Below are 14,104 nucleotides of genomic sequence, written 5' to 3'. Positions count from 1 at the left end.
TTAATCTTTTTTTTTTCGTTTTTTACCCCTTTTTGGAAGATTATTACCAAAATTACCCCCAATATACAAAATAGTATTTAATTTGAGGAAAATTTATATATTTTTTGAACTTAAAGCTTATTAAATCTAAAAAATACTAAAATTTAAAGAGTTTATTTAGCTTTAAAAAAATAAAAGTTAAATATTAAGTTATAAACTAAAATAACAATTAAAAACATTGATTTTCATAACTTGTAATAAAGAAAACTTACCCCCTTAAAACATGGTTATTTATCCCAGGGGTAAATTTACCCCAGTTTAAGAATCGCTGACCTTGAGTTTTAAATTAAACATTTTTTAATAAATTTAGTGGTACCATTTAAAATAGAAGATGATAAATTTATAACAACTATTTAATCAAACAGTACTTTTTCTTAGTTTTTCAATTAAACTCTATAAATATAGGTTTTTTTATTATTGATTTGATTAATTTTTTTTGTTCACTCAAATGGCATCAGCTTCAGTAAACCAATTTTTGTCTTTTATATTCGGGCTAATAGCTCTCGGATTAGGTATAGCATCAATAGTTATACCAAAGTGGGCTCAAGTCGGAAATGTTACAACTGGAGTAGTTAACCAGTGCATTACAAGCAGTGGAAACGAAACATGTAATCCAATAGGAGGTAAAACTATGTATAAGATAATTTTAATCAAATAAAAAAAAAATATTAAACCATAAATATTTCAATTCTTAAAAAACATAATAAAAGTTACAGTATTTCAGTACTTGTTTAGTAACTTTTGAAATATAGCAATAAATGATTGAGTACAAGCTAAAAAAATTCTAAATACAGTAAATAAAAGTTTTTAAGTAGAATGTTTAAATATAGTTTAACACTCACACATCCAAATTAAAGTACTTGTTTAGCTTACTAAATTAAAATTTCATTTTATCAAAAATTGCGTTTTTATAAACTACGATGCTCTAAAAACTAAGTATTTTTGTTGTAAAACAGCAGTTAAACACATTTTTTATTGCAATAAAACATAGTTACTGATCATCACAAAGTTTATTTTCTTCAGAAAATTCATTGATTACAATTTTGAGTTTTAATTCAATTTTCTTTTTATTTTTCTTCATTAAGTTAGTTTTAGGATAATAAGATACTAAAACTTTTAACTTGAACGTTTATTTTCTATATATTTGAACTTGAATTATCGATGATAAAACTAAGTTAACTTTTTATAGCATGAATTTTATGCTACCTTAATCTTTTAGTAACGCTACCATCAAACTTAAACATTTTAAAAACTAAAATTACACTGTAAAAAGTAGTTAGTAGTATCGTATCTTAATGATCTTAACAAATTAAGTTTTTAAAGTAAATTTTTTTTTTTACATTACGAGTTAAATTTCTACTATGATATTTTAGTTAAAATTAAAAGTTATTAATTTTTAAAAATCAGCCTTGCAGCATTTTATAAGTTTATTAAAAAAAAAGTTTAATTAATTTAGTAAAATTTTAAAGGGTTGAGCTTTAGAGGTTTTGTTTAGAAACAAATATCTCCTGCATTTGTATTTTTGATAAAGATTTCATTGTTTAATATATATATTCTAAGTTCATACACAAACACTTGTTAATGAACTTTTTAAAGATTATTACTTGGGTTGTAACTTTTCTGACTGCAACCTGTTTTTTAGTTAAGACAAGCCTAGATATTTTTTTTATACAAATTGTCTAAACTAGTAGCTGTAAAACTGCAAGTGAACAATCATTCTAATTTGATTACTTTTTTTACACAACTTTTCTTTTAAGTAAACTTTTACTAAAAAAACGCTAAGTAACTAGCAAACATTTTTTATTGAATCTTAACCGTTGTTTATAAAAGGCTTTCGTGCCTCAATCATAAATAATCTATTTAATTTTTTTTTTTTGAAACCATTATTAAAAGTATGCTTACAAACTTTTTATTCAGTAAATAAGTTCACATCAAGATAAAAAAAAGTATGATGCTTTAGATCAATGGTTTCTGAGCTAATAAACATCTGCGCAAAGTAAGCTGCTAAAAAATTATTATACATATCGAATTGCAATTTAGTAAACCTTAAATGGTAGAAACACGTAAACACTTTTAATTGTTTTTTGGGACCCTTCACCCTATCATAATTTCCGCGCTTAAAGTTTATTAAACTAGTTCGTTTTTAGATAAAAACTCTTTTACAAATAAAGCTTAAAGTTATATGTGTTGTATGCAGTTAATGTTCTATTCAATAAACCGTTTTATTTCATTCATCTTATTTTCACAATATAGTTTTAGTTACATCGCTCACCTAAACATACTAAAAAAATTAAAACATCTCCACAAACCCCTCTAAAAACCAGTTTTCTTAATATGTCTTGTTGAAAAATTAATATGTTGTAAAATATATGTTCTATGATATATTATATGGTAATAGCTATTAGTTTCTTAGCAGTATTTAATAAAACTATTGAAACAAACAAAAACGACAAAAGTAGCATCCAATAAAGTTAAATATATTGAAAGTACCATCCCCCTTGGTTATCATTCCACAAAACTTCTTGATGCTGATATAATGTTGCTGTTTTCATGTTCTGAATGTTAAATGTTAGAACTATTACTTTTTGAGGAAAAAAAAATGGTTTTTAAATTGTGTAGTTTAAAACATTTTTTCTATGAAATATATGCTTTAAAACGTTAGTGCTTAAAAAAAAAAGAATAACAAAACTAAAGGATTTTTTAAGTTTTCCACATCACCAGTTTACGATTTAGTTACTTAAAAAGGTATGTTAGAGTGAAATTTCTACAATGTATTGATTTTCCAGTAGGTCTGTTATTAGTTCAAAATTTGTTTATAATTTGTTACTCTTTTTTATTGTTTACTCAAAGTTAGTTTTTTTAAATTCTGATGATTAGTTACTAAAAAACGGTTATATTAAATTGTGGAAGTTTATGAAGAAATAGGGATATGGAAATGGTCAAGTAGAGAAAAAAATTAACTTAACTTTAATAACTTTAGTTATTAAATCTATTAAAAAGTAAGTTTTTTATAAAAGTCTGCACAGCAAAGAATCGGTGCATACCTCTACAATAAAATAAGTTTAATGCATACCATAGAAGCCAATGTTTTAGATTGTAGTTGCCATTAAATTAATACTCTGTAAGTTTTTAGATTATTAATTCAATTCAGTTATTACAGTTAGGTTGTATAGTCTAGACTATAAGATATTTTATAACCGCTAGGTTTAATAAAACTACTTTTTGACTGTTTTTAATAGAAAACAAGCTCGCATTGTTCAATGAAATCGTTGCTAAACGTCAAAAATTCCATAGAATATGATAACTAAAAACAAAAATATTTTTGTTATGACTATTTAAGTAATAGAAATTAAATCGAGACATATTAAAAAACCAAAAATGAAAATACAAACGCTCAAACCATACAAGCTAAAGTTCATATAACTCAAATTACAACGGTTGAAGTCTAAATTATGTTGAAACTAGAAATACGACAAACAAAACTTAACAATTTAATTTTAGCGAAATGAATGTTATAGTTAAAAAACTATTTAGTTTGTATAACCACAATTTTGTAATAAAAAGTAATCGTTCTTGAATTTTTTTAGTTTAAACTGCCGATTAAAAATCTCATACTGTATTGTAACAGTAATAACACAAGGCCAACCACTAGGTGAAAAAAAAACTTAGCCTTCACAAGCTTCTCAGTAGATATATCATAAATTCGGCATTTTACAAAAGTTGTTTTAGTATATTTCTTTGTCAAAGTTGTCGATTAAACAACGCACTATATTTTTTTAACAACGACAACTAAAATAAATAGTTCTGGCCTTATAAATTGCTTATACGTAAACTAAAGCTTACTGATGATTAAGAGGTTAATACTTTTTTGAATAGATTTGGATTTTTTTAAATGCTTTAAATAACTTTGCATATAAAAACATTAAATATATAAAGTTAAAATAATTTTGATCACTTATAATATCAATTTTAAACAGATATTGAAAATAGCTACCTTTATGTGTTCCAAATCCTCATAATTGTGGGAATCTTTGGAGCTTTTATTGGCATCGCACTATTTATGGTTGCCCTTCAATGTGGTTGGACTTGCATTGCTAACCTTGGCACTCTTATTGTCGTTCTTACTGGTAATACTAATCTTCTATTAATTTTAAAACACTTACCTGAAACATTTATTAAAAACGTAAAAATAGTCTTGATAGATTAAATAAACTCAGCTAACTATTTTTTTAGGTTTCTTACTAATTTTTGTCAATCTTTTATTAGTATACAATGAATTGTAACTTTTAGTTCTTCTTATGTATTTTCTTCATACTTTGGCTCTTACTCTCATTTTTAGAAACAAAAGTAAAAATTTATTTCAAACAATATTAAATAAAGATGCTTTAAACAATTTCTTTTTGAAAATAATATTAGTTATTACTTATACTTTCATGTAAAGATTTGATTAAACAATCTTGTTGTTATATAATATAACAACTTTCAAAGTACTTTATTAATTAAAAGTTGCATCCATTTTCCTGTGTTAATTTGATAACATAGTTCTACGGAGTCTGAAAAAGTTTAAGAACTTCAAGGAGAATTATAAATGTAAAGAGATTATGAAAATGAGTATTTTATAAATAAAAATACAAATATATAAAAAATATATTTACAGTAGTCAGATAACAAATAAAAAAAAGATCAGTACTCTAAACGTAGATTAATAATTAATTCATCTGTATAAGTTCGTTTTTAATTAAGAACTAGATTGCATCGAACGACTGTCAATACAATTTATGAAAATATCGTGTATCTAAAAAAACGCAAGTCAAATAGCATATCTATAATGTTTTCCAAATTTGTATGCACATCGTTCAATTCGACTGTCATCTGTGAAAGTAGTGCATATAACATCTACATATCCTTTATATTACATGATAAAAAGGCTTTAGTGAACTGATGTTCATGGAATCCTACAAATTATACAAAAAAATCGCCCGAGAGGTGAACTCATAGAAATGGCATAAATGATAACTTTTACTTTTAGATTTAAAAATTATAACAGTTTTTTGTGGTACTGAAAAAACTAAATAAAAATATTGCAAGTTAATTTCTAAAAAAGAATTTAAAATTTACCTTTTGTGTGAAAAGCTTCTTAAAGCTAGTTAACCTTTCATTGAAGTAGATTTTTTTTTTAAATTTTTGTTTTAGAAAGTAACATTTTAGTTTTTTTAGTTTGCCTAATACTTAAAATAAAATACATTTTTTATATAATTTCGGTTTTAAAAATAATATGTTTTAAATAAAATCATTACGTTGTATTAATTAGAAAAGTATTACCTTTTATGCACAACTAAATTATTTTAAAAGCAATCAATTCTTGTTTTGTCTTTAATTATTAATAGAAAGTTTTATATATTTACTTTATTTAAAATTTCTTCTTTTAAGTAAACCTCAAACACAAAAAAATAGAAAGTTTTTTTTTAATTTTTCAGAAATATCTTTTAGATAAATATCTTTAAAATACAAAATAAATTTTGTGTATTTATCGTAAAACGTGACGTTTTTTTCTACTCAAAGTATTAGTAGAACTAAATTTAGTTGATATGGCTTGAATTAAAAATTTTTAAATTAATTAGCCTAACAAAATATGTTTTTACAATGAACACTTTAAAATAAAGTAGTTTTGTTCCATAAGAGTTTAGAGTATTAGTCTTCTATTGAAGTTAGATACTATTTAGCAGAAAATTTTGATATATACATTAACCATTCTATAGCATATGTCCTCAAAAACCTTGCAGTAAATGATTAAACTACTAAATCATTATGTGGCTGTACATTTTTTTATGACGACATGATTAAACTAAGAACTTGCTAATAAAATATAACAAATATTCAAATATTACTATTTGTGTATTAAGCTAATAGTTGGTAAAGTCAAAACTAACGTTATATAAAATCTCAAATCGAAACTGGCAATGTTGAAAAAGACGTTAAGTTGTAATTATTTAGTTTCGTATTTTTTTTCCTCTGACTTCCACACGTACGCTTTAGTGCGATGTTTTCTATTAGCTACATTTTACAGTAAGTTTAAACTAAATAAAAATTATTGTTTCATTATAAACATTTGACAGATCTCGCAAAGATTGCAGCAATTGTTCTATTTATCATCGACGAATTAGTAACAAAAGATGACTTTGATTTCGGAAGCAAAACGTTTTTCCTCGCATTTTACCTTGCTTGTGGATCTACAGTTTCTTCTATGATTTCTGCCTCTATTGGAAATTACGCAATTAGACTAAAAAAAAGAGAATACTAACTTTTTTAACTGTTGTATTAAACAAACAGAGACTTTTTATAGCCATATTTTCTGGTTTAAATTTTTTAAATGTACTAAACATTTATGATAAAGCACTTGAGTTAATAGAAGTTGTTTAAGATACAGTTTGATAACATTTAAGTTTTATGTTTTGTTTAAATTTAGATAAAACAACATTTAACTTTTATTTTAAATTTAAAACTATGTTAACAATCTTTCTCGTACTGATTTAAGCGAACAAAAACTTTTTTTTTTTATTAAACTTTTTACAAGCCTGTCAGGAATGTCATAATAACCACTAAATTTCTAAAATATCTAACTATGCTGTTCAAACAGGAAACTATATGATTTTTATAGCCGTTTTTTAAACCTAACATTACTAAGTTTGAAGACTGCTTACAAACTTTATTTAATTAGATAATATATAATTGTTTTTTTTTATGCAATTAATAAGTAATGATTTAGTTTGAAAAAAGAATTTTAAATTTTTGAGCTTTTATATAAACTATAATACAAAAATCTTTTAATTCTTATAATTATAAAATGTAAACAACTAAAATTAAGATAAATAAAAAGATAAAATTTAACTACTTTGACTAGCATTTTGTGATAAAAAACATGAAGAAAATTAATCGAAAATTATGTCAAAACCGGCGGCTGCTGACGGCCAAGCAGCCAAGTGTTCCATTTCATCTGACTGGCCATCCAAACCAGTGGCTTATCAGCCCTTACGCTTTTTTGTGTATTTTTCTTCAGATATGCCAACTTTACAAGTTTTTGTGACTTGTTCATTTAGGTTTTTCTTTTTATATAAAATAAAGTATGCTATGTATTAAACTTTAACTAATAGTTAAGCTTTTAAAAACTAATAATAAAATATAAACAAAATGTTACAAGAATGGTATCAATTTTATGCACTTTAAGATTAAAATTATGCCAAAAATTAAACAAAAACTTTACAAAAAATGAAAGGTAATATGGCATCAAAAACATTTAGTACGTTTAAACTAAGTAAAAACTAAGTTCTCATAATTGACGTTTTTGTCTGGTTCTTGTTTGACTATATAAATCTCTGTAAAAACTAATAAAAGAGCACCAATAATTAAATACACAAGTATCCGCAAATAAAAAGATAGTTCTATTCACCAAATATGTTTTAATCGATTTTCGTTGTTATATATAGTTTGAAAGGCGTATTTTTTATGACTTTGTATAGTTACATTATACATAAGTTAAATAAAAAATGTTATCAATTTTCGAAACTGTTTAAAATTTTATTTAATTTTTTACAAAGATATAAATGTTGGAAGGTTTTTTTTTGTAAATAAATACCGTTCTCAACTGAAAACTAAAGTAGTTTTATTCGGTAGCCGATCATTTCTAACCCACTATCATTTCTAACCCGATCACTTCTAACTCGATCACTTCTTACCCGATCACTTCTAACCCGATCACTTCTAACCCGATCACTTCTAACCCGATCATCTATAACAAGTTCATTTCTAACCGGATCATTTCTAACCGGATCATTTCTAACCCGATCACTTCTAACCTGATGACTTCTAGCCTGATCGTTTCTAACCCATTACTTGTTTGGTTTATTTTTTAATCTGGATTTCATGCAAAAAAAATTAGTCTTAATAGAGTTATTAAAATAATAATTTTTTTCATATTTTTTTTTTCTTTTACACATAATGTTTTTAATGTGTTATGTAAAAAATATTTTTAGTATAAGTTTTAATTTTAGTGTTAACTTAACATAATTTTAATTTATTATTTTTCCTCATTTTTTGATTTTTCATCCTACAAATAACTGTTATTTTTTTTTATTTCATATTTTTTTGTTTTTTCAATCTACTTTAAAAGATGTTTTTTGTTAATCATATACAATTTACTAAATTGTTTACTTTACAATATTTTGAACTATTCTTTGTAGGATATAAATAAAAATGGTAAGAACCATTAAAAAAATCAGTCACAGTCTTATACAACCACTTTGAAGAGATCTTTCGTTTATTAAAAAACAAACATTTTCAATTTTTATTCAATATTTTTAATTTAATTTAGATTCAAAAATATTGAATAAGAATTGAAAATGTTTGTTTTTTAATAAACGAAAGATCTCTTCAAAGTGGTTGTATAAGACTGTGACTGATTTTTTTAATGGTTCTTACCATTTTTATTTATATTTATCTAAAATTCAATCCTGTCCGGTCTTTAAAATCAAAAGAGGAAGACTACCTTCATCCCGTTTTAATTCTTTGTAGGATTTTAAAATAAGCAGTTATAACTATATTTAAGTTGGATCTTGTTGTAATTTACGTGACTTTAATAATTTTAACACAGAAAATTTTTAAAAGTAAACCTTTACAATTGTAATACTCAGATACAAAAACCTTTATATCACGGTCTAAAAACTATACTGAAGTCTGACGTAATTGTTGTATTATTGCTGACTAATGTATTAACGTTATATAGTAGGTTAGTTTTAAGTTTCATCCTAATAACTTATACAAATTATTCTACAACTTGCATAGGCCTATTAAGATAATGGAATTCAAACAAACTTTAGGAGAAATTAAATACTTTTATTATATTAAGTTGAAAAACATTATTTTTAGGTATAACCTAGTTATTAATACAGCATTGTCATCTAACAAACCGCAAACATATGTTACGTCGATTGACCGTCTTGATTTCACATCATTAATAAATTCCTACTTTGTCCTAGAGCAGGGGTCGGCAGGCAGTTAGTGGTCGCGGGCCAAATTTTAAGTTTTCAAAGTCTTCGCGGGCCGCAGTTTTAGTTTTAGTGACATTTGAATAATCTTTTGGTTTTAGTTTTAGTCACACTAGAGAAAAGTTTTACTTTTATTCACCATATAATTTTAAATAACTTTTAGCTATACATAAAATGACTATTTAAATTAAATTAAATAAAATTAGAATAAAATTTACATTGACTAATATACTTAAGTGTTAATAAACTATGTACTTTCATAAGCACTTACTAAGTTAAATTAAATACTTTTGTAATTTTACATACAATTTAACTCTCTATAAAAACCAAACTTGAAAGACAATTTATTAGTTACTTTTATATTTTTGTTATATTATCAACCCCTTTTTTCATATTTCTAAGAATATTAACTTCAAAAAAAAAGTTTTTGCGTGTTAAATAGTTTACATTCATTAAAAAATTTATTAATTAGTTAATTTAATAAATTTAATACCTATTTGTATTATAGAAAGCTTGAACAAACTCTTTAACATAATTTATCCTCGAATACTTAAATAAAATATCTTGTTAGTAGCTAGTATTTTACATGGTTGTCACTTAAAAAGCAAAAATGTCTGAGTTGTATCAAACCAGCCTAAGTTCATTAAAAGTTTAAAAAGCTAGTAAATCGTTGTAAATCAAGCTAAGTACCTAGTAAAAATATCATCATCATTAAAAAGAACACAAAGTGTAAAAAAACAAGAAAAAACTACAATTAGTAAACTACACTACAGTCATAAAAACTATTCTGAGAATTCTAAGATTTATTTAAAATGTTTGAAATAAAAGTTTCACATACATCAGAGTTTTCAAGCTTTTAAAATAGCCTGTTTGTGTAGCAATCCAGTTAAAACAAAGTTCACAACATAAAGAAATAACGAAACTTATTAACAGTAAACAAATTACATGCCAAAAAAACATATTCAGCTGGAATGGACAATTAACTTTCTTAAACATTTTTAACAAAAGTATAAAACTTAATTGAGTCATTAGCGAAGAGAAAAACCTCTTTTTTATTAAGCATTACAGCAATTCTTTATCTGCAATAAGAATTAAAAAATATTAGTTTTAAAATATAGGAAGAGCAACAAAAAAAAAACGTTAGTTAGGAGTTATTGCGAGAAACGATAAAAAAACAAATAACCAAAGTCAGTTCCAACAATGCACATGATTATCTTTAGAGCTACAGAAATATCAGAAAAAAAGTTGTCAAGGCAAGTTATAAAGTAGCAAAACTTATTATTAATAATGAGATACCGTTTACAATTGAACACTTAAAAAAAAAAATTTTGTTGGCAGTAATGGGAAAACTTTTGTTTATTTCTTCAATGACAACAAAAAGTCCTATTTAGGAAATGCATTAAGGTTATAAAGTCGCAATAATCAAATTATGACTTTAATCAATATGTTAAGATGAGAGCACTGATAGAAAAACTATTGCTCATCTGAGAATTTTTATTAGAGATGTTTTTTTAACTTTGACACTTTAGTATAATTTCTTGGTTTTATTCAAACACGAAGCACAACAATCGGTGAAATTTTACAAGTAAAGGTGCAATGCACCAAAAGTTTTTAGAAGTACAATTCCTTCATTTATTTTTAGTATAAAGTTTAATTAAAGTTTATAAATTGTCTTATAAAGTATATCAGTATTAAAAAAAAACTGTTAAGCTACTTTAGTATATCTTTTAATAAAGAAATGTTTATTTGCTAAATTTTTTGTGCAAATCGAAATTTCACTACTTTACATAAAAAAATGTTTGAAACTCAAGGCTTTTTCAAAAATTGTCAAATTCAAGTTTTTTTTTCAAAAATTTTTAAGCATAAATTTTCAAGTTCAAAGCTTGAATTTGATATATTATAACATATATTATAACTGAAACTAACACTTTGGGTTGGGCAAAACTTACATCATAAGTTTAATTTGCCACTCTTTTAAGCAAAAGAGCCAGCCTGAATTAACAAAAACATTCCTGATATTTTTGTATACAAAAAACAATTCTAGCCAAAAACTTATAAAATGACTTAGTTGGCCTGAGATTAAAAGTCTTCAAAAAGTGATAGTCTGAGTGTGTAAATGTTTATAAACTATCCTTAAGTCTAGTTTATATTAGATAGGTAGCTCCAAAAAACAGCAAATGTGTGTATTGATATGCAAAGCATAAAAGTCAACTTAGTTTGACAAAATCAATGTTTGAAAAATAAAAATGTATACCTAACAAAAACTATATTAGTTTATGTCATATATATTGTTTTAATTGTGTCTGTACAAATTTTGATTCTACATGTAGAAAAAACAAACTTCGAAAATTATGCATAAATTACTCTTAAACTAACTAAAAATTTTATAAAAAGTTGTTTAAAACATGAGCATTTTTTTAAGTTGGTGTGCATATAAATTAGTTCAAGTGCAAAGAAAACTTCTAAAAAATTAAAATGTGTCAAAACAAAACTTAAATAAACCTTTTTTTTATTACTATGTTATTTTAAATGTTTTTACACTAAAACATAACACTTACTATAAAAAATATTTAAAAGAAACTTAGGTATAAAAAATATTGGAAAGAATATCTAAGCTATAAAGAAATGACACTTTAGTTAATTACTGTGCATTACTTTCGTACAAAATGGAAAACATTTGCATTTAGTTTATTTGATAAAAAAGTATAATATAACTATTTTTTTAAATTTAAGCACTCTTTTTTCAGAAATTACTTGCTGTTGTAAAATAGAAGTTATTATGAAACTCAGAAAAATATATTGTTAGAATGCTAATCTGTCTTTTTCACATTTTTAAATTAAAGTAGTAACTTCTTCTAATTATTTTTAAATGTTATACAGAGACTTAAGACCAAACTAAACAAATTAAATCGAATTACCGAAAAAAAATTTATTTGAATTATATTTTTGCTCAGCGGGCCACTTTTACATGCTCGCGGGCCACAAAATTTTCTTTCGCGGGCCACATTCCATTCAAAAAAATAACGTGCTCGCGGGCCGCAGATTTACCCTTCGCGGGCCGCAATTGGCCCGCGGGCCGCAGTTTGCCGACCCCTGTCCTAGAGCAAAAAAAAGTCACTAATAATTAAACAGACATGTTTATTTGTATACCAAGTCCGAGAATAATTAAGTCTCGTCTAGGTAACCTTCGTTAAAAGCTTCACTAAAATTTATATAATACAGTGCTTCCTCGCTAATCCGGCCAAGTTGGGCAAGATTTTTTTGAAAATACGGCCGGATTTGCCTTTGGCCGGATAAGAACAAAATATCGCTTTTTTTACAAATTATCTACCTTAGTTATATTATGAATGTATATAACAAAACGTACTATAAAATTTCTGTTAATTTAATTTATTTTACTTTATTCAAAGAAAAAAGAATTAAAACAGACAAAACTAAACAAAATTTTATAACAAAATTAATGGAAAAAAACTACACTGTTAACACTTTAACTAAATTAAGATTTTTTTTGAAAAAACAAAGAATGTAAGATTGTTTTACAGTGCTTTCTCGTTTCTTAGCAGAAAACTCACGAAATTGGATGAGTTTTGACACATCTTCAGGTGAGGCTTCTGGTTGGCAACGATAGTAAGCTAAGTAATCGTCCATTTTCTGCATGGCTACTCAAAATGTCATTTAAATTTGACTTACCAATGTTAAACTGGTTCATTATAACAGCTTTAGGCACATTATTGTTTGCCATTTCGCAAACTTTAAACTTGTTTTCAATTGTTAGTTGAACGCGTTTTCGTTTCTTTGCTGTCTTATCCCTTTTTTTACCAGATATGTTGATTGTAGTATATCAAAGTGTAACTTGCTCAGCAAAGACAGAAAAATTGCAAATGAATAATAAACAAGTTTCTTACAACTGAGCGGGAAAACTATGAAAAAAAACTTAAGATTATACAAATGATACTTTATTATGACTTAACAATATATTGCTTGCATACTTATAAAACGTAAATTGAATACTTTTTCGAAGTAAAATGAAATTAAACGCTAAAGTAAATAAGTCGACTTCTCGACTAAAACCGGCCGGATTAGCGAGGAACCGGATTAGTGAGGACCGGATTAGCGAGGAAGCACTGTATACGAAATGTTTGAATTACGACTTAAATTAGTACTTTAGTTGACAAATATTTCTTTTAAATTTACTTTTTTATGAACAGTTGAAATAACGTAAGTAAAAACGAAATAAGTACTAAAAAACATTTTGAAATAGAATAATAAATTAGTTAAATTAAACATAACAGAAGCTTATAAAACTCCATCAAGTTCTTTGTTTTCTTTAATCAACTTTATTTCTAGACGATTATTACACGCAACATATTTACTTTTTATTCATTAAAGTAAAGCCAGCTTGAAGTCTATTGACTTTATTCTCAGTGTTTTTTTGCACCTCTAAACTTCTATAAATGTCATTAGTATTTTCTTCATTAGAAATTTAAATCTATATAATAGGTTTCATAGTACAAACTATTTTTATTATTGTATCATAAGTTTTTAAGTTATATAAACTATCTAATAACTTATATTTATAATTCATATTCAATAATCACTAAATTATCTAAAGTAATTGTGTTTTTGGAAACCTATGAAATAATAACTATTAAAAGATATCAAGAAAGTTATTAAAGAAGTTTATACTGTTATCGTGAGAAATTGTTTTTGAAATTTAAAATTTTTAAAACTTTTAAATATTTATGAAAATGTAAATTTATTTTGCTTTATATACATCATATTTCAAAAGAAAAAAAAGCAAAATAATAAGTTTTCGACACTTAACTTTAATAGTTAATTTTATTATATAATATTTCTAATTAATTTTTAGATATAATTTACCATTGGTTAAAAGAAAGAAAATTCAATTTAAGTTCTAGTAAATGATAGATTCTAAATATTAAAAAAAACATCTACATCTATTTTTGACTTTGTAATAAACAGTATACACTTCATTTAAAGAACTTAGAAATTAATGATGATAA

At 24.9% G+C, this 14,104-nt stretch overlaps 1 protein-coding gene across 1 annotated transcript; it reads left to right on the top strand.

The window, feature by feature from the left end:
- Window positions 1–448: 448 nt before the first annotated feature.
- On the top strand, window positions 449–6,617 carry LOC145844695 (uncharacterized). The gene is made up of 3 exons (XM_082952112.1): window positions 449–662; window positions 4,017–4,166; window positions 6,156–6,617. The coding sequence occupies exons 1-3, from the start codon at window positions 488–490 to the stop codon at window positions 6,338–6,340; spliced, it is 510 nt and encodes a 169-aa protein (XP_082808238.1). The 5' UTR covers window positions 449–487; the 3' UTR covers window positions 6,341–6,617.
- Window positions 6,618–14,104: the final 7,487 nt, after the last annotated feature.

Source organism: Thalia democratica, chromosome 1, assembly GCF_965202585.1.
Source record: "Thalia democratica chromosome 1, ktThaDemo2.hap1.1, whole genome shotgun sequence".
NCBI lineage: Eukaryota > Metazoa > Chordata > Thaliacea > Salpida > Salpidae > Thalia > Thalia democratica.
This window is presented reverse-complemented; position numbering and strand designations above follow the sequence as displayed.

Coding starts and splice junctions, on each gene's coding strand:
- LOC145844695 (XM_082952112.1), top strand. CDS start 488: ATGGCATCAGCTTCAGTAAACCAATTTTTGTCTTTTATATTCGGGCTA. Junction 663..4,016: donor AACATGTAATCCAATAGGAG/GTAAAACTATGT, acceptor AATTTTAAACAG/ATATTGAAAATAGCTACCTT. Junction 4,167..6,155: donor TCTTATTGTCGTTCTTACTG/GTAATACTAATC, acceptor AACATTTGACAG/ATCTCGCAAAGATTGCAGCA.